The sequence below is a fragment of the Arvicanthis niloticus genome, chromosome 3 (assembly GCF_011762505.2).
Source record: "Arvicanthis niloticus isolate mArvNil1 chromosome 3, mArvNil1.pat.X, whole genome shotgun sequence".
Taxonomy (NCBI): Eukaryota; Metazoa; Chordata; class Mammalia; order Rodentia; family Muridae; genus Arvicanthis; species Arvicanthis niloticus.
The window spans coordinates 93,143,449-93,169,451 of record NC_047660.1 but is presented as its reverse complement, the minus strand read 5'-3'; the positions used below and the strand labels follow the sequence as shown (position 1 = coordinate 93,169,451).

Sequence of the window (26,003 nt, the reverse complement as noted above, 5' to 3'; positions counted from 1 at the left end):
TAAGAGACAGTGAATGTGGTCCGCAGGAGGCCAGAGAAAGATGTCCATTAAGACCCGAGAAATGATGTAAGAGAAAGCAGCTACCCCTTAAGGGAAGCTACACTTGGGGGAATTTCCAGGAAAGCAAACAGGACGCTGGATGCTTCAGCTCTCAGGAGCTATCTTGACCAAGAAGCTCGTCACTGAGACAAGCAATGCCTCTGGGCTTGGGGGAGTTCTGGAGTTCATGGGGAAACTGATAGTCAGCTCTGGGAGGAGACAGAGCCTGAGACATAGGAGAGAAGAATAGGCCAGAGGGGTTGACTCATGCAGAGACATAGAGGGAGAAGAAAGGCTCTCGAAAGAAAGGAAGCGAGCAGCTTGGTTGGGGGAGTATACATAGAAGAGCAGAAAAGAGTGGGTAGGTCTTACTCTCCCTCCCTCCCATGGAAGCCAGCACATTTTGAACACATATGGTGTCGCCTGATTCCACACTTCTCTGGTAAAGCCTTTGTTTCTCTAACAATAAGTTGTGTGTGGTATGCTGCATGAATGACTTGTGGGGAAACCTCAGGGTCTCTTGCTTTTTAATGATGTCAAGTATAAAGACTGGCAGAACATGGTCAATCCAGGAAAACCAAGATTTTTTAAAGTGAAACATTAAGAAGAAACAAGGGCAGAACCAGGATTGCCAACAGGACTTGTCACACAGCAGGCATGCCTGTGTCCCTAGTAGGCTCAGGCCGCCAAGTCCGTTGCCAAAGAGCTCTGAGTATCATTTGCCCCATGCGGGACACACAACCTGCACATTTCACAAGGTATGGCGATTGCGAGATTGCCATGGAAATGTCTCTGCTGTGTATCTCAGAAAGCTTCCACTTAGCAGAATCAGGGGTTATAAATGCACTTGCAAGAAGAACTGAGACCCTGGCAAAGATGGGCACCACCCTCCATGCTGGGGCTTAGGGGAACAAGGGAGATTTATTTGGGGCTGATAATGGAGAGCTCCAATGTTAACAAGCAACAACAGACTATCTCTGTGGTCAATCCCCAAGTCTGAACCTGGAAATTGTCTGAACTCAGCCTGAGAGCAGCCTTGAGGCTGAAAGCAATGGCCTAAGATTGTTCCGATACCATTATCTGCCAACATCCTGCTCCCTGTTCCAGGTAAACATCACCAGCTGACCACAACCTTTCCTGAATCCCAATTAATCAACTGGTCTACAACCAAGACTGCAGCTGGTTCACCATGGGAAACCAGTAAGTTAATGTAAGTAAGATGGGATATTCTTCTTGAAATACCACCACCTAGCATGTAGGAGGATGAGGCAGGAGGATTCCAAGTCTGAGGTTCTATCTCAAAGCAAAAAAACCAAAAACCCACCAGATGTTTGCATCAGGTCAGAAAAACCTGAACCCTTTATCATCCAAATCACTAGGAAAGCAGACAAGATGCTGGCAGGTCACTGGCTGGATAGCCTGATATTCAGGAGCCTCTCTGGGAGGTTGTTGTTGTTATAATCATTTGTTTAGTACTAACTGACAGGTTAGTACCTTTGCAGGGGAATTCCAAAGTTTATGGCATTCAGCACTTTCTGAAAAGCCAGGCTAGCAGTACTGCCCCACAACAGAAGTACACACAGAAGCCAGCAGAACTACCTGCCTAGTGGAAGACACAGACATCTCCCCTGGAGACAACCTTCTGCTCATTCTTGGCGCTCAACTCTACAACGCTGTCCTGTGACAAGGCATGAATCTGTCCCTTCTCCTCATTCTCTCACTTCTTATCATGCGCAAAGTTTACTTTCCTCAGTGTAGTTAGTTGCTCCAGGAGTGGGAGCTTGGTCTGTCTTATTTCTAGCTGAAATTCTCTAAATTAAGGACTAAAAACAAATAAATGAACACACAAACTGCTGGGAGCCGACTTTAGTAGAAAGCGGCTAGATCAACTTTGCAGCTATCTGGAACCATATACCCTGATGAAAGACTTGGTTGTCAAAAGCCTATAACAGCTGAAGCACACTCTGATAAATATATTGTTTATCCCACATAGCTTGTTTTGCTGTTTAGTGACCTCAGCTGTATGGTGCACGTGGTAAAATGTTTTCACCTGTGCTCTCCTGCTTGTGTATATAAATACCTCAATTCCCTTCAAGAGAAGAGACTTGAGAAAATAGAAGAGAGACTCATAAAGAGAGACTTGAGAAAATAGAAGAGACTGAATCACACCCTGTCTTGTCTCCATTCTTCGCGTCGATTGCCCCACACTCTCTCTCGCTAGACCCTGACCCTCGGACTGGAGCGGCAGCTTGGGCCAGGACACAGTGGCCGCCAAAGCGTTGAGGCAAAGCATTGAGGCCGAGTGTGGGCCTCAACAACAAACAAACGCCTATATTGATAGAGTAGCAAGCACAGGCTTGAGGAGAAACTTGTCATTTTGAACTACTAAAGCTTATACAAACATACCAGCACTGTTCGAGATGAGAAACCCTATTTTACACCAAAGATTTAGATCATTAAATAGCAAACAAATTAATAAGTAATGGTTTGTGTTAGTGTTGTCTTTGTCAGCTGCCAGGATTAACAGTGCAAAGAAAAAAGCAAGATACATAAATAAAGTAAGATCCAAGCCCCAAAGTTGTGGGGCTGAAGGAATGGCTCAGTGTTTAAGAGCATCTGTTGCTCTTACAGAGAACCTGGGCTCAATTCCTGGCACCCATATAGGGTGGCTCAGAACCGCTGTAACTTCAGTTTCAGCGGATTCAAAATCCTCTGGCTTCTATAGACACCTGCATGCTCATGCCAGAGGTAAACACCTGCAATCACACATATAGTATAATGATAATGATGATGATGATAATAATAATAATAAATACTCAATAGCAATAATAATAATACCTTTTAAAAACAGAAATGTTCAATTTTGTAAAGAACCCACTTTTGCTTAAATCAGAAACTAAGCCACATGAGCCTCGCTTTCGAGCGGAGGGTCCAAGACAATGCTTTCTACCACGGGTTCGACTGGGAGCTGTGGTGTTCTTGGTTTCTCCAAAAATCAAACCGTTCTTTCTACTAAAGGAAGATGGGCAAAACAAAATCTGTTTTCACGCAATATCACCTATTGTTTGAACCACTACCCAAGGGATGGCTTACCAGGGATGTGGACCCCTCCGTATGTGATATTAACGTCGTAATCTCCCGGAGCAAAAGGAATGTACTCCGCACTGCAGCTGCCATCTTTGTTGTCTCTGCAGTTTATCTTTGACTCTGACGGCCCCTCCACAGTTATGCCGAGCCCACCAATCCCTGCTCCTCTGGAAAGAGTGGGAAGTCAAATGTGATCGGCCTACGACAGTCTGCTTACTGCCAGAACTTGCTTACAAACATTTTATAAGCCATTCTATTTAGTTAATGTGATTCCACCAGTGTGGCGATACCTCTCAGGCAGGAATTTCTCAGACATTTTATACAGACCAGTGGTTCTCACCCTTCCTAAACCTGTGACCCTTTAATATAGCTCAGTGTGGTGACCTCCTAACCATAAAATTATTTCGTTGCTACTTCCTAACTGTAATTTTGCTACTGTTACGAATCATATGTAAATATCGAATATGTAGCTCCCCACAAGTGTAGCGGCCCACAGGTTGAGAACATGCCTATGGTATAGGGTACAAAGACAAATATAATGTGTGTACCTTAGGGGTACTGAGCCTGTGCTCTGCCACTGATCTACTAGGGCATCCCTTCAGAGTAAATTATAATAGGGACATTTTGTGTATTGCTTTTACATACAGAGTTGGCTATATTCTTCTGCATCATGAAGTTAAGGAACTTCTATCCAGTAGTGTACTTAGCACCTTAACGATTATTATCTTAATTACTATTAGCATTTCTTATGTACTTTCAGATATACTTTGTCATTATCTGTAACATAAATCTTGACAGAAGAGAATGTTTAATATATTGTCTGAAATGCATCTTACCGGAAGTTGAAAGACCATGACAAATAAGTACGACATAGCCATAACTTTCTTTCTCCCTTGAGACAGGGTCTCATTCTGTAGCTCAGGATTGGCCTCAGACTTATAAACCTCTTTTTCTTTGCCTAATTGGTTAATTATGTAGGGATCAATACCCTGAACCCAGGAGCCTGCTTACCTGGTTACCACTGTAAAGACATTAGATTTGTTGGTAAAAGCCTCTTTCAGTCCAGGGCCTTGGGCATGGACCCGAGATGGATGGCAGCCTTCTGTGACAGCCACTTTGAATGGGCTGTTGGGGATGGGCACTTCATCATATGTCACCTCCACTACATGGAAACCTGCCCAGAAACAAACAACAAGAAAACTGTCATTTGTGTACAATGTTACCACTCCAGACTCTTATCTAATACTTATGGCTAGAACTCTAGCTGCTACTTGAAAAGAGTAGATTAAGAACATAGTAACGTGGGGCTGGAGACAGGTGGCTCAGTGGTTAAGACCACCACTGCTCTTGCTAGTCTCAGTAGGAAGGTCCCAGCTCCTATATTAGTTGGTTCACCACCAGCTATAACTCCAGCTCTAGGGACTCTAATGGCTCCTTCTGCCCACCATAGGCACCTGAGGGCACGTGCTCACACACACACACACACACACACACACTTAAAAAAAAAAAAAACCTTAGAAAATGGTAACGCCAGTACACTTTCAGTTTTAAAAGATAAAACTACTTTTTTTTGTTCATGTGTTGTATGCCCTCTCCCAAGCAATGAGCACTAACTTTTATTTAAGGCAATCACTCTAGGTGGGCTACCCTTATTCGGGAAAACACTACCCAGGCGTTAAAAGACCACAGGAAACACAGGAAATAGAAAACCAGCCGTCTACAAATACATGAAGATACCTATATAGAATATTTATGGGACCATATATCCAGGAAAGGGGATATATAGTGCTTTCCTTTTCACTTTTATGGTTTCCCGATTTCTCACAATTTTAATAATCACCACTACTATTCAAAAAGAAAAATTGTAAAAAAAATATGTTAAAAAACCCCCACAAATCATACATTGCCATGGCAAGACTGGGGATTTGCAATGCATAACATAAGGCCAATAAAGAAGGCACTGAATGGCCAGTGGCTGCTGGGGAAGGGACCCTTTCATTTGTACACTGTTCTTTGCTGAGGCAGGCTGAGCTCGTGGGTATGAGGTCAGCGACAGTCACTGAAAACAAATGACCAAGCACAGCTCTGAACGAAAGAGTCACAAGCACAGAGGGGGATGACGCACCTTTCTCAAACGGTGTGTATTCTACCTGATAGGTCCCATCAGCATTGTCTTTGACAAAGCATTCAGTGGAGGCCCCTGAAGGGTTGGAAATGTGAGCTTTGATGTGGTCACCTCCAACATGGGTAAGGGGCCTCGCGTCAACCGTGAAGTCCGTTGTGGCCTCCCGAAACACATCTGTTGAACAACATAGATAAGAATGTCATCTTGGGCCCAGGCAAACCCCCAAATGAAGACTCTTCACATTCTGGAATACATTAAGTATATTTGATGCCTTAAGGGTGATTTTGCTGATTGTGAAAGTCAAGGTAGACTTGGCCAAGTGACAACAAAACTTCTCAAAGATGGGGATCAGGCCAGGGCGGTGGTGTATGCCTGGAATTTTAGCCACTCAAGAGAGGGAAGCGGGAGGGTTGTGAGTTCAAGACCAGCCTAGGCTGCACAGTGAGACCCTGTCTCAAAATGAAAGCAAAGGTAGAGGTCTAAGACAAGGGCAAAGGCCGACTCCCTCCGCCCTCTGTGTATTACTAAACACATTTCACATCATTTCATTCCAACTTGGCCCCAGAGACATTAAAAAAATAATAATAACAACAAAAATTTTTGGCTTTTCCACAAAAATTTGAAAACTTGCCAAGAATGTTAGGCCCCATTCATCAGGGAGAAACATAAAAATGGGGACTGGGTGAAGTGCAACCTCTGGAAACAGCATGCTCCCCTTTTTCCTCTACCTGTACTCCCCCCTGCCCCATGCCATCAACCACATGAGAAAGAGGCTACAGGTGAGAGAGCCGTCCCCTGTCATGTGACTCACCTTTGCCTTCGATTCCTGGTCCAAAGGCTTTGATCCCACTAGTGTCTATGGTTGGCTCCACCTTGACCCAGATGGGAAAGTGTGGCACAAGCTCACCGCCGTACTTCATGGTCAGGGTGTACATGCCAGCTGTCAGTGGCACATAGGTCACAGCGTAGGTGCCGTCTTTATTGTTCTGGATGGACACTTCAGCTTTCGCCCCAGAGTCTGAGATGGCTTCAAGGCCCAGGGTTCCAGGCCCTGCTTCTGAACAATCAACACAAAGGATTCCAGGTTCACCTACTTTCCCATGTTCAAGTCCTGGGCCTGATGCTACAACCTTGGAGGGGTCAAACGGCATCTCGATGTCGGCTTTGAAGGGAGACCCAGGGATATGGACTTCTTCAAAGAGAATGTTGACAAAGTATTCTCCAGGTTTCGTGGGAAGGTAGGACACAGAGCAGGTCCCATCACCGTTATCAGAGCATTCGATTTTGGCCTCGCACGGACCTTCCACAGTTAGGCCCAAACCTCCAGTCCCAGCTCCTTTAGTATCAATGGTGAACTCGGCAGGCTTGCCTACAATGCCTCCTTCAAGGCCAGGACCATGGGCCTTCACCTATTTGAACAGAGCAGAAAAGTGAAATCCAGTCTGTAGCTGCTATTGCTGGCCAGTCAGCCCTGCTTTCAACACTCACAATCATACAAAAGCAGATGTCAGTAGCTCATATCCCTGGGGGCGTGCTCGCTCTCTTAAACACACACACCCCACACACACGAGTGTCCTTCGTTAGCCTGAAGAAGGTAACTCACAGCAGCTTGGACTCTTACATATCCATCAATAAATCTTGAATAGAAAGCCAGTGTTTTAGAAGAGATAATTTTATAGAATTCATACCACTCACTGCTAGAAACAGTCCCAAAACATTTGAATCATAAAGACCACGAATACGGGCAATGTATTTTTATGTCTGCTAAGATAGTTTCTATAGGGTGAACTCAATCTGTTTAAAAGACACTGGGCTGAGGCCTCCATATTCTCACTCATCCCAGTGAGCTGGCTAGTACCATTATTATGCTAACCAATAAAGGAGAAGTCTCTCGCCAAAGTAGTGCAAACAGAGAGCAAGCATGAGCAGGGGGTGGCTCAACTGTGGAGGGAACCCAGCACACTGAATTGCAGAGCACCCGTCAGCTACTGAGAGCTCATATTCACCACAGAAAGCCTTTCCACGTATCTTTTCCAGGTAGGACCAGGGAAGTCCAAATCATATTTGGCAACAACAGAGCAACCCCAAACTGACCTTGGTGGGGTCTGGTGGTAGTGAGGCCTCCACAGCATAGGGGCTCCCAGGCACTGGATGTCCATCATAGGTCACGTCTACAGCAAACAGCCCCTCTTCCCGAGGGATGAATTTGGCCGTGCTGCACTCCCTGCCAGCCACTGGTGCTACCAAGCATGGCACCACCTTCCGTGAAGGGCTCAGGATGGTCACATCCAGCTTCCCCTGGCCTCCTGCACCATTGGTGTCAATGGCAAATTCCTGGTCCTTCCCAACCTCAACTCCTGTGGAAAGGGAGAAAAGCTGAAGTGATAATCTGCCTCCCGCCAGCAGCAAGAAAAAGAGAGAACAAGGTCAAAATGGCCCATTGGACAAGGGTTTTCTTTCTTTCTTTCTTTTTCCCCTCAGTTACTACAATAAGTAACAGCTGACTCAAGAGGCCTAGAAGCAAGACTAACACAATGGGATTTATACACTACATGCGTCATTAACACTGAATTGTTTGCTAAACAATTTCTATGCCAGTCACAAATACTTTGCATTGTCTCCTTCAACTTACATAATAACTCTATGGGGCGTTAATTAACAACAGTGAGTGGCCTTTACAGATGGGGAAACCGAGGCCCCCAGAGGTTAAGTAAATTGTTCGGGACAACATATCTACCTGATCACAAAGCTAGCATTCAAGCATGAATTTTCTAACCCCACAATCAGATTTGAAAGATTATAATTACAGTACAGTCCAACACTGCCTGCTTCCTCACTTCCTTGAGGTGATAATCTTATATGTAAACACATCCTAAATTTAAGTCAATGCTTTGTTTACTAACTCCTGGCAGAAAATTCAATTCTATTGCTACCCCCAACCCACAAGAAGGCAGAAGTCACATAGCTGGCAAATTCTGAGAATTAACTTTGATGTCTTTTAAATGGCCTCTGGTCACATAGCAAGATGTTGCATATTTTAAAGGGTAGGGGTAGAAAGATGACCAAATGGTCAGGGGCACATTCTGATCTTGCAGAAACTGGAGTTGAGTTCCCAGCATACACAGCAGGAAGCCCCTAGCTGCCTGTAACTACAGTTCCAGGAGATGGATAGTCTCTTCCAGTCTCTACGGGCACCTGCTCTCAGGTGCATATAACCCTCTCCTCCGACAGATAAACATAATTAAAGTTAAAAGTAATAAAACTAAAATTTTAAAACAGTCTTTGCAAGGTGAGACTACAGGAAAGCCAGGCGTTATTTTGACCAAAACAGGGAAAGGGTTTTAGCCAAAACAAAAGCACTGGGAATATAAAATGCTGCCACAACCTAGTTAAATCTTGACTCCGGGGATATAACGGAGCCTGCTGAGGCAAGCACAGCTGTCCACACCTCTGTGCCCCAACAGGACAGAGGCTTTCCTCAATGTGCACCATGTTCTTCCTGCTTTGGAGTCATAAGTCAAGTCTCTGTGTTCCAGGAAAAGAAGATCCAAGAGGACACTTCAAGTCTTTCACATGCTCACAGCTGGGTGTCCCCAGCCACAAAAGCCAGCACACAGAGCTCCTACTTAGCAGCTTCCAGAAAGTGAGACAGCCTAGTTCACAAGGGTAGCTGGGCATAGCCAATGAGAGTTCTCACTGAAGGCTAGATGAGCCTGGGGGTTGGGGGGTGGATATTCTCAGAGGCCAGAAACCTGGAGTTACCCTAGGCATGAAGACTTGTAATACTGACTTGGTGCCCCTGAAATCAGGTGAACATACATTACTGAGGGATACCTACGTTTGGGAATCCCCACGCAATAAGTTCTAATAAAGACTGGATTGTATTAGCATTTCCAGACTGTCACACTGACCTTAAAAGGCAGCAAAGCCAAAGAGCACAGGCAAGGCAGTACAACAGTACAACCTGCCAAGGGATGTCTCTGGCATCTGTATGTGTAGATGCAGGAGGAGGGGGTGGGAATAATATGCAACACCTTACTTAAAACCCAAAGATGCTGTGAAACTTGTCAGTCAACTCTCAGAGCTTGGGTTAACTGCAGAAGGAGGGATCAGGCATACTCAACCTGCAACTTGCAGGTTATATGGAGCCATATTCTGCCTAGAATAACCACCAATGCAGCCCAAGAGAAAAATCTCACTTGAAGCACTAAGTGAGCCAGGCTGTGGTGGTGCACGCCTATAATCCCAGCACTTGGGAGGCAGAGGCAGGCGGATTTCTGAGTTCGAGGTCAGCCTGGTCTACAGAGTGAGTTCCAGGACAGCCCGGGCTAAACAGAGAAACCCTGTCTCGAAAAACAACAACAAACAAACAAACAAAAAAGAAACACTAAGTGACTAAGAACAACAACCACCCCCAAACCCCTCAACTGTGTGGTTCTCGAACATGAGCTTTGTAGATGATAGCATATATCATTCTGCAGTGTCAAAAGGTAGGACGTGTATGTATGTAAGACCTTGCTGGTGAAAAAAAAAAATGGGTTGTTAGGATGCGTGGAAGCGAAGTGAGCATAAGTAAGCGGGTTTGTACTCATACTGTAGTAGTCTCTTACGTTAGAAGTTTTCCATAAACAAACAAAAACAAACAAGACATTTAAGGGTTAAGAGCATTGACTGCTCTTCCAGAGGTCCTGAGTTCAATTCCCAACAACCACATGGCAGCACACAACCATCTGTAATGGGGTCTGATGCCCTCTTCTGATATGTCTAAAGACAACTACAGTGTGCTCATATACATAAATAAATAAAATCTTTAAAAAAGCCGGGCAGTGGTGGTGCACGCCTTTAATCCCAGCACTTGGGAGGCAGAGGCAGGCGAATTTCTGAGTTCAAGGCCAGCCTGGTCTACAGAGTGAGTTCCAGGACAGCCAGGACTACACAGAGAAACCCTGTCTCGAAAAACCAAAAAAAAAAAAAAAGAAAAAACCTTTAAATTCTAACATAAACTGATGTTACAATGTACTTATAACAGAATAATATGAGTTAAGATACATAACAAGCTAAAGGGCAGGACAGAAAGGGAAGGCTGTGGTTTCTAAGCCAAGGAGTTGATTTCTATTACAGCCATTGACCTTAATGTGATGCAGATGCCCAAGACGGTTGGCAGAGTGTGACTCTCCTCCAAAAGCCGACAGTCTCTAGCCTCTCTCTTAATGAAAACTTCCTGTGGTAACATCAACAGTCACACAGAGCTGACAGCATGCCAGTTTCTGCATTATTACCTCATTTAATTTTTTATAATACTTCCATGTTTCTAAGTGTCCCCAAACACCCCATCCCCGCTGCACAAATGAACTTAAGTGGCAGACATGTCAGTGCATAGCTCTCATTCAGGCCCAAGACTGTCCACTGCAACATCTCTCTAAGACAGAATTAGTTTCTCTGGAAACTGCACCTTTTGAAGGGAATCTAACAATAGCAGTCACAGTTGCTGGTCGCCCGTGACTTTGTTAGGCACTTACTGTTTTCCAGTCCATTGATTTTTATCTTGCTCAGATCCAGTGGCGCAGCAACTCCCACAGTGAAAGGACTTTTAGGAATGGGGTCGCCACCGTAAGTCACTAGAACCTGCATGTTGCCCTGGAATGAGAAAGGGAAAGGATATGCTTCTGGGTAAAAATGCACTGAACTGGCCCCCAGAACCTTCATTCCTCCCAGGGACGCAACGAACTTGAATTCATTAACCCAATTCTAATTAGTTTTTCTTGGGTCTCATATATTTCAAGGATGGCTTCGAACCTGCTACACAGCAGAGGATAACCTCTAACTTTCAATCCCCCAGTCTCTCCCAGGATTAATTGGTATTTGTTACAACATCTAGTTAATGCAATGCTGGGGACCAAACCATTTATGCCAGGCAAGCATTCTACCAACCGAGCTGTATCCAGTTTGATTCTTACTGGCTTCAGGAAACATCTTAAACACACTCTCTAAGCTTTTGAAATACATGCAAGGACAACAGAAAACTCAAATGAAAGTAGACAAGGACAACAGGCTGGGGACTAATGCCAGGCTTGTGCTACAAACTTTTGTGCATTTTCTCAAATCAAAAAACACAAAAATAGATCCAAGGAATAGTCCTTACTGCTGCCTCCCACTTTTCAAGAAGAAACTCCTTGGTTCAGAGGGGCAATGGAGCATGCCCCCAACACACTGGATTCACACCCCTGGCACCCAAACTTTAATCTTCTTTGCTCTTCCACAGCACCTCACTACATGACACAAGCCAACCCCATGGATGGGTACAGCCACTGGGCTCTAAACCAACAGAACCAGTTCTTCAGTGCCTGGACATTCAGTTTGGGGACACTGGGCCACACAAGGGAAGTGTTCACAGGAGCGTTCTTAGATCAGCACACAACACTGACTACTAATTCCAGTGAAGGAATAATAGCCATTCTGGAAGACTGGCAGGGACCCTCGCTGGAAGCCCTGATGGCTGCACAACCCTGCAGCTGTTGTTCTTTGTCCACAGGTCCTGAGCCAGCTCACTGCTGACTTCCTCTCTCCACAATCAGCTGCATACTCCCCCCTCCACAGCAAGGCTCCACGAAAGCCTACTGCAATCTCAGCAGATCCATGTTGTCCTCGCCTCTATGTCCAGGAATAACAAAGTGTGGGAGAGTGAGAGGAGTCCCCAGACAATCCAGCAGGCTCTCTGGCACACAGGCCCTGCTAAAAGCTGTCACTGATCGAGTGTTAAAAAGGGTGTAGCTTTTGGCATGATGTATATTTTCTCACATTCCTTTTGTAAATAAAGAAGGGAAAGAGAGCCAAAGGGAGGAGGGATGGCTGCATCAACGAAGGAGGAGGAACTGATTCTTGAGGAGGTTTAATGCGCTGCACAAAATCAACTGGCCGACCTTAAGGTCTAACATTTCATGCTGAAATGTGCATAGGTCAAATTCTACAGAGCTGGGAGCCAGCCAAGGAACACGAAAGGTCTCCTCTAGTGCTTAAAGAAACACGGACTCGTTACTGCAGCCACCGCAATATTTCCAATACCGCCAGTTCTCCTGAGCCTCCATTTCCCCACTAGCCTCTTAACTCCTTGGGTGCTAGGGTAACCTTAAGACTAACTTGAAGGCTAACCAGGCATATTGGTAAGAGAGCCCTCCCCTCCCTGATAGGTTTTCTGGCCATTTCCTTGAAGTGCTAGAGCAAAAGAAAAGTCCCTTTCCATATAAGCCCGCCCAGCTCATAAAAGAAAGTATGTTTCATTTCCACTCTCCGAAGCAATACAAAACTCAGATAGGAAATGAACTCTGCCTTCAACAAGCTTAAGGGGTGGGAGTGGGTGTGTGTAGCTGTGGAGACTTACAGCTCCAATCCCTAAGCATTTCCAGTTTCCTCTGAGGCTAAGCTGAGAACAAACTGGACTTTTCTCCCACAGGGCTGTCTAAGGCAGTGAGCACCTGTGTGTTCCACCAAGAGGAAACTACCTGCAAAACAGCTTTCTGTTTCTCTCTACATGCTTCTGAGACCCAATCTTTATTCAGAAGATGACAACACAATGACCTGAGGGCCTAGAAGATCGAGCAGAAGAGCCTTCTGCAGGCCCCTCCGCTTCAGAGACTCCTGAGAGACACCACCACTTTGTTGAGGACATTTCAACACAGGGACTGCCATCCTGTGAGGCTGCTGGGCTCACAGGGTTTCATGAGGGCATTGGTAGTACATGTGGCTACTTAAACCTAGTGACATAGCACAGCAGTTGGTCTGGGGTAAGAAGCCTAAGCCACTTGAGACTATGAGAGTGCAGACAAGCAATGTCCTTGGGCAAAAACCCAGGCTTTCTGTGAAATACAGCCTTTTTCTGACCTCTGGGAGAATCCTGAAGCACCATCTATCATGTCTACTTCTTGGAGGCAAAAACAGCTCTGACCACTGTATCACTGCAGACATATCTAACCATTCACATAATTTGTCCACTGTAGGCAAGTACCTGCAAACTGCCATTCAGACACTAGCAGGGAACAGAAGCCAGCAGGTAAGACTTGGGTTCCTTAGGGACAAAGGGCTTTAGCTCTTCAAAATCATGGTCTACATTCTGAAGAGGAAGTACAAACATCTAGGCCTGGATGCACTTGTCCCTCTACACACACACACACACACACACACACACACACACACACACACTCCAAACAGCTACCTTTTGGGGGAGCTTCTAGTCTGGCAGTTCCCAAAATTCATCACAGGGAGGCATGTCCATGGACATTAGTTTCCAGAGCATGGCCCCTTCTCCGTACAAGGGACAGCCAGCCCTCTGGTGGGCCCAGGACTCTTAACCGCACCTCAAAGCATGCTGACAGATACACTTTCCTTCACTGAATCTGGGGCTTTGAGCTCCTCTTGTGAGTGAGACGCAAGCTGTGCATCCCAACTCTTCTCCCAGATTATAAGCTCCTCAGGCAACCGAACTTGTGAATGGAAGCGCCCTATCATCCCTCAATCAGCTGCTAACCCACAGGGAGCACTTACAACAGCACCAGCTCCGGTACAGGGCCTGCTATTCTACCTTGTTGTGGTGGTTTGAATGAGAATAGCCTTCATAGGTTCATTTTAAGGAAGGATTAGGAGGTGTGGCCTTGCTGGAGGAGGTGTGTCCTTGTGGGTGGGCTTGGAGGTTTCCGCAAGTCCATGCTAGGTTAGTCTCACCCTCTCTCTACCTGCTGCTTCTGGATCAGGGTGCAAACTCTCAGCTTCTATTCTAGGGCCATGCCTGCTTCCCTGCCTGAGCTATGTTCTGAATCATGATGGTAATGGATTAACCCTCTGACACTGTAAGCAAGCTTCCAATTAAATGACTTTGTCTATAAGTTGCCTTGGTGATGATGTCTCTTCCCAGCAATAAAAAAGTAACTAACTATATAGGGCTTTAGCTCTATAAAAATAACTGTGGCTAGCTCATAGTTCTGGAGGAGACATATCACCTGTTTTCTTTGCCACAGGGAAATGGAATGATGACAGTATAAGGCTCGCTCTAAATGGTCTCTGAGAAGGATCCACGCACTGTCTATAGAAGGCAACATTAATATCAAGACTCAACCAGGATCCTTGGACACACCATAGCCCCAAGAGGCCTCTTAGCAGGGCAACAGCCCTCAAAGCTGCTACTGCTGGCGAACAGGATGAACTTGCCCCTCAGGGTTATTCTGAAGTAAAGTGTTTCCTAATCTAGCACCACTTCAAACGCAACAAAGCTGGATTTGGACTCTTGAGATGCATCCTGCTTGGCAGCTTTACTTTTAGAGGATTCAAGTCAAACCCTGATGCCATCCTGGTATCTATCTGCAACTTACTAAAGCCTCATCCAAAAGACAAGAAGATATGGTACGTGGGTAGTAGAAGTCAAAGCTAAATCACAAAAAGGTTTAAATAAACACCCATGGCTTTGTGATCTTTATGGTGACTTTCTAGGTCTTTCTCCCAAGGAATGCAAGCAACTTGCAGCAAAGATCTCGTCAAGCTCCCAGCCTAAGGTCTCACCAGTCCTCAGAACCATCCGTGAGAAAGACCCACCTGCTAATCACTGCATCTTCTGACAAGGTACAAGGGCAATCGATCTACAAATGTAAGGAACCTTTCAGTGTGGGACTTCTTAAAAGTACAAGAAGAAAGTCTGGAGGTAAGAGGCCACACTCCCGCCATGTGGTACCACAGAGAATGCCTCCCACTGCCAGAGGCATTCCATAGAAAAGATATTAACTCCAAGGATCTGAAACCCCTAAAGCAAGAAGGCTAACCACGCACACCCGTTCTTACTGTGCCCCTGCTCTTCCCACTTGGCTCTTGCTATGCCATCGATGAGGCATGAGAGAGGATTGAGCAGTGTTTCTGAAGACAGCCTAGCCCTTGTCCTACAAACGGCTTGTTCACAAAGGGGGCTCCCTCCCGCCAGAATGAAAGCATCTTAGAAGCTTAAGAGTGAGCGTTTCTAACACGAGGCATGAGTATTAAAATCCAGACTCCCCTGCCAGGATATCTGCCATGCGGATTCTGGAGGTGTGAACATGAAGCAAAACACAATTTTAAAGACTTGTAACAGGTTCAGAATTCCAGTTTTGCAAGAGTGTGGGGAAGCTGAACGGAGGCAGTGGCCAGGCAGCGCCTTGCATGTGGCGCAGGCTTCTCAAGTGCACACATGAACACGGTAGCATACGATTATGCTCTGAGAGGAATGAATTTAAAAATTAAGCAAATAGATATAAACTTATGTGGAAAAGGTGGTTTTTAGACCCTTATTGCATAAAATAACAAATCTGCCTAGACAGCAAAATTCCTCAGAATTCCTGCATTTTGTAAAAGGGAGCCATTTGCTGCCTTAAATGGCGGCGGGCTTTTGGACCCTCGGGATTAAAAGCTGAATGGGCTCTTTGAGAAAAGATCTCACTAAAACACCTCATAAAAAAGGTAAACTATGCGAAACTGCCTGCAAAAGAAACTGCAGGTGAGGGAGCTTTCTATAATTAATAAAAGATTGGGAGTCGGAGGAATGGGGGGAGGGGAGACTATGTAAGAAAGTGGATCTGGTAGTTCTATACATAAGAAGTTAGTATTTCTCTGATAAAACCCCCAAACTGAGGTAGAGATGTGGGGCTGCCTCCCTACTTCTCTGGGAATCTTGTAGCACCCTGAGGCTCTCACCCCGAGAGGGTGCGAGCACACTGAGGCATCTTCACAAGCACTGACCATCCTTATGCTGTGTACTGCACAGCACTGTGGGGGAAGAGCCTGAGCAGGGAAGCAAGAGACAGGAAGGGCCCTACCTGCTGAGTTGGGGTGTATTTAACGGTATGCGAGTAGTCATAATTATCAATGATATCCAAGTCCTTCACTGCCTCCCCAGGAATGGGGCTGGAGAACTGCACGTTGAGCGGGGCTTTTCCAGCTCCCTTGGTGTGAACAGTGAAGTGGGTCGGCTTCCCATTTTCGACGCCTGAAAGGACACATGAAACAGGGAGACAGGGTTGGTTGAAGAGGTTTCACTTTTAGAACCAGTCTGACAGGTTCGGCGGCACCACTCAGCAGCAGCCGCAGCCAGTCAGCCAGCCTGCCTCACACGGTGGCTGCCACATCAGAGCCTCCCGATGAAGATAAGCCCCTCGAAGTCTAGACAGAGAACAAGTAGTGCCACTGGCTGCAGAAAGGTCAGGGCAGCCTTCCCCACCACCATCTTACCTGCTTTACTCAACCCAGGGCCTTCTGCTTTCACCTTGCTGGCGTCATGGGAAGGGTCAACTTTGACTCTGAAAGGGCTGGCAGGGATTTCCTGAAGCAAAGACAAGTCTCAGAAGGATGGTTCCACTGTCAGAGTTTAACTTTCTGCCCAAACCCAAAGGACAGAGTTTGCCCTAACACCCACTTTAGCAAGCGCTGAGCAACTTCTATTATTGTAGGGGAAGCCTGCATACATAGGTGCAGATCTGGAACCCCAATAGCAGAAACACCCTCATGTCTTGACACCAGATGTTTGGAGACAAAGGATTAAAAAAAAAGTACTACTCAGAATAAAGTAAGAACCAGTATACAGAGTTAGGAGGTAGGAAATGTCCTCCAGGCTTGGAGGAGGGCTGAGGAGTGAGGGCTTCCAGGAAGTAATCACAATGAGAGTGACTGTACTTGTTCACAAAGAATTTACAGGCCATCAGAATAGAAGTAGATTAAATTAATTAGATCATGCCAACCTAAGATCATTGAGACACAGACTGTTCTCCTGAGCTTCCTAATTTTTACATAGTTTAATTTTGATCACTAGAATTTCAAAATGCCTGGTTTCAGGACTCCTCCCGGGACTACCATTAACATGCAGCCATGCTTCAAAAAGCTCTTGCTATAAAAGGTTACGGGCAGAGACCAGAGTTACTGCTAAGAGGTCAGAGTGAAGTGCAACTAGAAGTTGCCTAACTTTTCAATCAGCAGCTTAGTGAATGCTTTAACAAGTCAGTTTCTGCCTTGAGTCCTGCTTTTAGCCACCGACAAAGAGTGAAAATTCAGATTAGCACCCCACCCTACCCCCTTTTGGTTTTAACAGAGAAACTGAACACAGTTCTCAAGACACTTTTTCTCAGTTGCTAAACAAACAAAACAACAACAGTCCAAAAAGGAGATATACACAAGGCTCATTCCATTCTGTCCCTTCTGGGCCCCAACATACCTCAGATGCAAAGAGAACCTTGATAGTATATCGCCCAGGGGCAGGAGGCACGTATTTGACTGTGAATGTGTCGTTGGCATTGTGAATAATGTCAAAATCGACATCTTCCTCATCGTCACTTAACACTCGGGCATCACACTTGATACCAACACTGACATCACCTGGAACAGACCTGCTTATTAGAACGAGTTTGCAAGCAACAACGTGTCTTGTATAGTCATTTCCAGTTTGGGCTAACATACCACAAGAGCAACCCAAGAAAGGGGAGGTGGCAAATCAGGGTTTTGGAAAAGGGCGCACAGAGGATTGATTAGCTAAGGTATCACAAGGAGCCAACTTAGCTCATTAGGAAAGTTCTCTGCCCTCCAATATAAGAATGTTCTTCCGAAAGAAGTGGCAATCACTGGGGTAGATGAGACCTAAGCTCACCTTCTCCAGCCTCGGTGCAATCCACTGTGAAGTGAGTAGGCTCATTTGCCTTCAGACCACTCCTCTCCACACCTGGTCCAAACACTTTGACCTTCTGGGGATGGCTACCTTGCCCAATGTTGACCTAGAAAAGAGGTGAACCCAGAAAATACATCTGTATGGAAAGTATTCCTTCCCTGAGGTCCAGAATAAGATTAGCAATGGCTATTTTGTAAGTCTATAGAGTATTTTGTCTTTTAGGACAAGTCTCAAGGCCTACCCAGAATGGGTTCATTCTATACATCTGCCTTGGACATCTGTACACAATGTGCAGACTCAACACACAGCCAGAGTTTGTCATATGATCAGGATGGGCCTCACAACTTACCCTGTAGGGGCTGTGTGGTATGTTCACATCTCCCCAGACTACAGCTATGGTGTGCTTGATAGCTTTAACTGGGGTATATGAGCAGGCATAAGTGCCATCCATCCGACTCTTCATCTGGATGTCAATGGGCTGGCCTTCCCCATCCTGCAAAAGAGCCAGAGCCTGAACCAAAGTGTTCCCTCACAGTGTCTCCAACAAAAGGGGGGTCATTGTGGCTTCTAGAGACAACCAAGATACTACCAATTTATCTTAGTAAATCATACAGTAACTACAACGTGCTATACACTTCCAATACACAGTCCATAGGCAACAACAAATAAAACCAAAAGTCCACCAAATGTAATAGGCCTCACTAGCTTACTTAGGATGATCTTGACGTCCTATCTTGATGTCCTATCTTGATCTTGATGTCCTATCTTGGGCCTCCTAATTACTAGGGATCATGTACCTGTTGCTATGTCCAATTTCATTTATTCACTTGTAATTTCTAAGAATAAATGCTATCTTCTCTCCTACCTAGAGCCAGTGCCACCTAGTACTTCATTTCAATCCCAGTGTTGAAGTCCTTTGGCTAATTTTAACTAAATCTGATAAGCAATAAATAATATGAATTTTGTTCACACACCTATTAGTAATTATATAGACGCAGCCAAACTGAAAGACATTACAGAAAAATCTGAAACACACAAAAAAAGCTGCCTTTTTTTTAACAGAGCATGAATCACTAATATCATAAAAAAAAAAATCCCACTTACGTCCGTTCACATAGTCCCCATGTCACTGTGGGATACTATTATTATTCCCAGTGTGCAGAGAAGAGCTCAGGACCAGATGAACTGAACACCTCAACATTACACCTCTGACCTGACAAGTGCAAGTGGCCCCAGGCCCAGATACTTACCTGAGCCAGTATTTTTAAGGGAGCATTCCCAGCATCCTTAGGATCCACGATGAACTCAGCTGGGTTGTTGATAGTACAACCAGATTTCTCCAAACCCGGCCCATATGCTTGGACCTGAGGCAAAAACCGAATAATGATTTTGTGTGTGTGTATATGTGTGTAAAAGAATGGGATGGAGGGAAGGACGCACAAAATGCCTGGTGCTTAGTTAAGGATGGAAATAGGAGTAAAACTGCACAGTAGGCTGAAACATATCAACACCACTACTACCTGTTCTTGAAGGAGAAAGCACTCTAAAACAAAATCCAAACTAATCTAGCTACCTCTGAGATGATAGAAGGAACTTCTAGTTTCTAGGGCAGATCTTTAGCTGTGCCTGACTTCAAGGCTCCCACTTTGAGGGACTGAAGGTTGCAGCCACCACAGGTCAAAGAAGAAACAGTGGGATAAAAAAATATCACCAGTTAGCTCATTGATGGTAGTCTATGGATAGCTATGAAAAGTGGCCAGATGAGCCTCTTCTACAGGACAGGCATGGCATGCCCTTTAACCATCTCTGAAGCTCTGAGAGAAGACACTCTCACTCCTAGTCCTTAGAGGAAAATGCCAAGAGTCAGAGAGGTATATTACTTTCCCAATATCATGAAAGTTCTAAGAGGTCCACTTCTGCCCTCAGATCTAACCCATTCCTCTCTGCCATAAAGGAGACAGGGTAGAAGAGTCAGTGTGCTTGCTCACTAGATCTGGGTTGTAGTCTCCCGTGGCAGGGTGGATGAAAGCCATGTATGGGCTGTCCTTGATGTCTTCGTCATCGCACATGATGTGAACGGCATATTCTCCAGGCTCCTTGGGCCAGTATTTGACATCACAGGAGCCATCGTTCTGATCATCATACTCAATCTTTGCTTGTGAAGGGCCTTCAATGGCGAACCCTGGGGGATGGAACAGAAGGGCCTTACTGGTTACACATGGTAAGAATTATCTATCCTAGGCTACTACGGTCTCCTCTCTCTGGAAGGCAAGTAATGAGCAGAAAATTGAAATCAAGTGTGTCCCTTTTCCATAAAACCAAGGTCACTGGATCTTAACTAGAGGTGGAAGCATTAGACTGGATGTTTCCAGTTTTCAGATGACATAAGAGTGGGAAGGAGGTGTGCATGGGGCAGGGGTACACAAGGACCAGAAAAACTCTCCTATGGATATACAGCAACATATGCCAAAAGTCTTAAAACCAGTGCTCAGTTGTCTAAACCCATTTCTGAGTTTTTATCTGAATGAATTAAGTGAGGTTACACACTCAGCACTGCTCATATAACAAGTTCTTAAGTGTAACTGGAAAGCCTAAGACTAGACTGAAACATAACAAAATCCCACCGAAGCCACGGGAAATAAAGGTGTTACCTCTACTCATCTGGGGCATAAAGATATAAGGATATGAGTGTGTACAGGAAAAGGGACTAAGAGAAGACTAAAAGGTTAATTCTTCCTTAAACTACAAGTATTTTCCAAAGCGATTAATCTTTCTACTAGTGGAAATTATATGTAATTTCTAATTTTTCTCTCTTTTGTTTGTTGCTATACCTAAATAGGTGTCAGTAAAATATAGCTCACTGCCAAATGCAGCTCTCTGCCTATTCCTCTAGAGAATGTTTTACAGGAATGTAGGCATACCCACTCATTTATGTATTTAATGACTGCTTCAAAGCCACAATGGTAGGGTCACATAATTGTGACAGAGATCATGTCACACACAAGGTGAACATACTGGGTATGTGGCCCTTTCTAGAAAAAGTCTTGATTTCTAATCCAAAATGATCACATGTTTTGTCAGACATCCACTTAAAATATACCCATAATATATATGTTTATAATTATATATTATAATATATATATGCATATATATATATATATATATATATATATATATATATATATATATGCCAAATAATATATTTACTTTTTCAAATTTCAGCAAGATGTACCACGTCATCTATTTAAGGGTCAGTTACCAGTATTTGTCTATGATATTGTATGTGCTGTTTAGGATACCACGACCCCACTCCCAGGGAACTGGGGAATAAATAATCAAGTGTCACAAGCATTGGACAACTGCAAGCAAGACGGAAACTAAGAATTAGAACTCTATAGCATCCAGGAGGCTCTGGGTAGCCAGGAGGCCAGAAGACCAGGGGAAGCTCTCTATCTCTAGGGACCTCGTCACTCAGCCTTACAGACATGGCTGCCTCTACTTACCCAGAGTCCCAACCTCAGAACCAATGGATTCCACCACAAAGTCTGCTGACCGACCAACAATGCCACTGTGCAGTCCAGGACCCCATGCACGGACTTTCTGCATGCCTGCTTCAGGGCCAACTTGAACTTCAAAGGGGCTAGAAGGAAGGAGCAGAAGAGGATCATAGAAGGGGAATACTAGAACCATGAGCTCCCTAACATAATTCTTTCCACTTGCCTGCTCTTTTGCACAGAGGCTGAAGCTCTAGGCAAGTTTCTTCCCCCACACTGGTCACCCCCACAGCCATTGTTATGTCAACAATATAATGTAATTTGGTTGCTTCAGGAGCTGGGGGTAACTGGGCTGTCACTCAAGCAACCCGCTTGCTCTGCTTTGCTCATTAGTGAGTGACCTTTAGTAGGCAGGGCCTTCTAGGGTAGGAGTCTTAGAGATAAGAATACCTACATTTCTCTTTCTCCTCCCTATGCTATAACAAGAAAAGCAGTTTGAATGGGTGTTATCTCATTCCTATGTGATCAAATATACTTTAACTTTGGCAAGGAAAGTTTCCAATAAGTGTGCTAGATACTGAAAACCCTATAAAAGGTCCCCTTATCCTTGGTTTTATTTTCTTACATTTCAAATGTGGTCTTCAATGTGTTTGTCATTTTGAGATTAAGAGTGGCCCAGTGCTCTGCCATGGTGCCTACATGATTCTTTTCACTTTATCTCACCGTATAGGCATCATATCATCTAACACTACAAGAAGGAGAAGTCCAACATAATATGGTATAGTTCATTAAAAAGAACATATTCGTGTAACTATCATGTTGCTGCTCCATTGCAATCGCTATTAGTCTCCTATTGTGTCTATTTTATAAATTAAACTTTTTCACGGGTGTGCAAGTATAGAGGGGGGAAAAGCACAACATGATCCTGTCTGGAGTTGGTTTCAGGCATATATATTTATGGTTTTAGAAGGTAACTTTTATGGACAAGGAAGGACTACTATAATGCTCAATTATTTCTCAAGACAAACAAAATGTATTCAAAGTTTAAACTGCCCTCAGGAGAGCGGCAGAACACAGGGGTCCAAAAAAGGAAACTGCAATAGCCCCAGGCAACGCTGTGGCCAAGGGTCCCTTGTCCCTGATGGCATTCACATAGATGGGTTTTTATGTAAAGCACAGCCGACTGTGCCCCTGCGGCATTCGTGAACAGAGGCACTCATTGAGAAGGAGAGCCTCAGCTTATATAAGGCTGTATAGACACACAGGCCATTTGCTCTCTATTACAGCTCTTTCTGGTTTCCCTGCCTCCCACCAGGCACAAACCACCAGCATTTGATTTAAAGCAGGGCAGCTGAAACCACAGTGACTTTCTGCTGCTTCTGAGAGTAAGCCATGTCTGTGCTGCTCTGAAAAGGCAGGGAGGGGGGAAGCTTTCAACAAAGCAGATCTCTCTTCCCTCTGGCAGCCTGGGAGGCAGTGGGCTCCCGTGAGCCTGTCACAGGCTGCACATACCTCCAGATGAGGCCCATCTCCAACCCGGACTCACCTCTTTGGAATGTGGTGCCCTCCCCAAGTAACTGCAATGCTGTATTTCCCTGGAGTGCTGGGGTAGTACTCAAACGAGTAGACCCCATCCAGAAAGCCCTTCTGCTTGACCAGCTCCTCCAGGCCCTCTGTGGGAAGCAAGCAAGCACACAGCCTTTGCAGCATAATCCTTGGCTTATAAGGAGACTCCCCACAAAACACAGGCAATGTACAAAAGTTAAACTCTGAATGTGAGATCTCCCTCAAAAGCTGGGAGAGGTTTCCAAAACTAACGCCAGCTAACTGGCTTCAAAAAGCTCTCGGCTGGTGGAGGCTGAGGTCCCAGACCAGATGGGTTGTTTGCTGTGTCTCAGTATTTCCCAACCTTCCCAGCTGCCTTCCAGACCCCACTTCGCTCCCCACCCCCCCACCCCGCTGCCCCACAAACACAGGAAAAGAAAGGTCATCTTTATGATTACTTGTGAATATTTTGCTGCTAAGGTAGGACAACAAAAGAAGAAAGTCCTTACAAGCTATCTATGAGAAGCCAGGTTTTAGGTTCTATATGCAATTTTGGATCTAGCTATCAGGCAGAAACTTGTTTTACGTTGTGAGTCAAGAAAGGTCTCTGTGGTCAGAAAAGAACCTCTTTGGCTCCTGTTGCAACAAGCTGAGCAGGGGTAGTGGACTGTGGGTGGATGGACAGACAGCCATAGAGCTACTTGCACTTGGCTTTAGGTCTGGGCAGTCTAGAACCTTGCCTGCCCTTGGGGCAAACCCTTCCCCAAGGCTCTGAGCTCACTTAGGAACTTCCTGGACTCAGACTAATGCCAATCCAGAGGACGAGAGAAACATGACATAGGAAGCACAGGCCTCTACAAACAGGACTAAAACCACCAAGTGCTACTGCACCTGCAGCCAGGCCTTCAAAGCCGCCTCTCTGTTCCTGGGAAGACGTGAAACAGGAGATGCTGACCTCATGCCTGCCGTCTCCATCCCGAAGGAGGAAGGGAAAGGGTACTGCGGAAACGTAACCCTCTGCCAACTACCTACAGAGAAAACCATCCTAGGGCATTCTCCCATAAGCAGCGATCACACTAATGTAGTAACTGACATAATTTCATAGTCTGTAAAATGTAAAGGGTACTGGAGAAATCATTGGCTTTTAAAACTGTGCTTGGATTCCGCATCAGAACATCACAATCCATGTGAGTCTGCAAGAATCTTCCACTTTATACCTAGGTCTCTTCAATCTAGAGAGAGAGAGAGAGAGAGAGAGAGAGAGAGAGAGAGAGAGAGAGAGAGGTCCCCAGAGCAATATTTCTCCAATTTCCTTACAGCATTGTTTCCTATCCCAGAGGTCTGAATATGCACGGCTGGCAAACACTAGTCTCGCCTACCTATATCTAGGGCAGATGTTACCGCTCCCCTTCTCTGAAAAGAACAGATAGGACTCAAATCTTTGTCGCAGCTCTCTGGGAGATATCAATCAGGACTGACCAGTGGATGTTACCAATACATCACGGCTGAAAAACCTGCTAAAGTTTATTTGAGATAAATACTTACTAGGGCCCTTCACAGTTACAGCAAGCTCTCCACTTCCAGCAGCTTTGGTGTCCACCTTAAAGTCCGCAGTCTCCCGGATCCGGACACCTTTGGGTTGCAGGCCTCGGCCACTGGCCCTGCAGGCATTTGGGTTGCAGGCTGCAAACAGAGTTTTGACATCAGTTCAACCTTTTAATAGTTTGTAAAAGACAAGAAAGTTAACGTAACTTGGGCCCCACCCCACCACCACCAAGAAAATGTTAGTTTTGCACAAAGAGCATCTAGCAGTTGCCCAAAACCAGGAGTCCTGCTTAGGAAGCACACCAGCTAGCCAAGGACACAGCATGGACTTTCTTGTCCAGCCTCACCACATAAGTGTTGGGCAAAAGCTATTTTGGAAACTTCAATGGGAGAGCAGCAAATCCACACCGTGCTGCTCCTGGTACTGGCTTTTAGTCTTTTATGAGCAGAGGGGCATTAAGACTGACTGCTGAACACTCTCCCGACCTCACTGCCACTCTCCAAGGTCCAGTGACTGGAAAGCATATACTCTTTCAAGTCTACTTGGAAACACAGCGTTTGAAATACCCATCTGAGTTCCAAAGCAAGGGCCAGCCATTTCTGCAGATCTGGACATGGCTGTTGTCTTGCATGTCAACAGCCAGGCAAAATAACAAAAAGCAGAAAATGTGCTCTCAGCCAAAGGTGGCTGTGACAAAGCTCTGGGCATCTACAAAGGCAAACCTCAGTAGAAAATGCCATGCCTGACATGATTTCTAATCTCCTTTAAAAATCACAAGGACAAAAATTAAGAACTGTAGTGATGGCTAACATTCTTCACTTGACAGAGGCATGAAACTACTCTGCCCAGCATGGACAACTTTCTCCTTAAGTAGAAAGTGGAAGTTGATGGGTGCACTGTCCTGTTGTCTATGCATTGGTAGCTTCCTCTCCAGACCTCAAACAGCACATACGATTATATACGGGCTACGAAAGTGGATGGAAGGAAGCCCATTAGATACAACCTCCCTGTTGGTTACGTGCAAACCATTACTCCCCAGAGAGGAACACAGACATGCTTGCAATTAGACATCATGTTGTATTGTTCATGAAAAAACAGTGTATGGTGGCACTTAATGGCCAGTAACGTTGGCTTTCCACTGTTGAAGACAGCTAAGTATGTATGTGTGTATTGAAGGCCTAAAAATGGAAGCCATGGTCCTGTACGTGCCAGGCAAGCATTCTACCACTGAGTCCTTTTTTAATTTTGAGACAAGATCTCACTAAGTTGTCATCATGTGGCCCAGGCAGGCTCTGAACTTGTGATTCTCCTGTGTCAACCACCCAACAGCTGAGACTAGAGGCCTGTAACAGCAGGCCTGGCTAAAGCTTCTTTCAGTGTCAAATCATTACAACAAAGTGCAGTAAATTAAAAAAAAAAAAAAAAAAAAAAAAATCTGATGGTGCCAGAATGGATAAGGCAATCCATGAATGAGAGATTAGGAATCACCAGAGTGAAGAAAGCCGT

At 45.2% G+C, this 26,003-nt stretch overlaps 1 protein-coding gene across 3 annotated transcripts in view; it reads right to left on the bottom strand.

Annotated features, from left to right (window-relative positions):
• Flnb (filamin B) overlaps positions 1 to 26,003 on the bottom strand; it is a 132,069-nt gene that overhangs the window by 38,998 nt on the left and 67,068 nt on the right. For all 3 annotated transcript variants that reach the window (XM_034499164.2, XM_034499165.2, XM_034499166.2), the window contains exons 9-24: positions 24,497 to 24,634; positions 22,953 to 23,079; positions 21,416 to 21,552; positions 19,901 to 20,094; positions 19,163 to 19,276; positions 18,262 to 18,405; positions 17,895 to 18,018; positions 17,466 to 17,626; positions 16,490 to 16,580; positions 16,078 to 16,247; positions 10,771 to 10,888; positions 7,346 to 7,608; positions 6,063 to 6,660; positions 5,252 to 5,425; positions 4,138 to 4,300; positions 3,133 to 3,293 (exon numbers count right to left, since the gene is read on the bottom strand). In XM_034499164.2, coding sequence (XP_034355055.1) covers positions 3,133 to 3,293; positions 4,138 to 4,300; positions 5,252 to 5,425; positions 6,063 to 6,660; positions 7,346 to 7,608; positions 10,771 to 10,888; positions 16,078 to 16,247; positions 16,490 to 16,580; positions 17,466 to 17,626; positions 17,895 to 18,018; positions 18,262 to 18,405; positions 19,163 to 19,276; positions 19,901 to 20,094; positions 21,416 to 21,552; positions 22,953 to 23,079; positions 24,497 to 24,634 — 2,877 coding nt within the window. The remainder of the gene's footprint in view (positions 1 to 3,132; positions 3,294 to 4,137; positions 4,301 to 5,251; positions 5,426 to 6,062; positions 6,661 to 7,345; positions 7,609 to 10,770; positions 10,889 to 16,077; positions 16,248 to 16,489; positions 16,581 to 17,465; positions 17,627 to 17,894; positions 18,019 to 18,261; positions 18,406 to 19,162; positions 19,277 to 19,900; positions 20,095 to 21,415; positions 21,553 to 22,952; positions 23,080 to 24,496; positions 24,635 to 26,003) is intronic.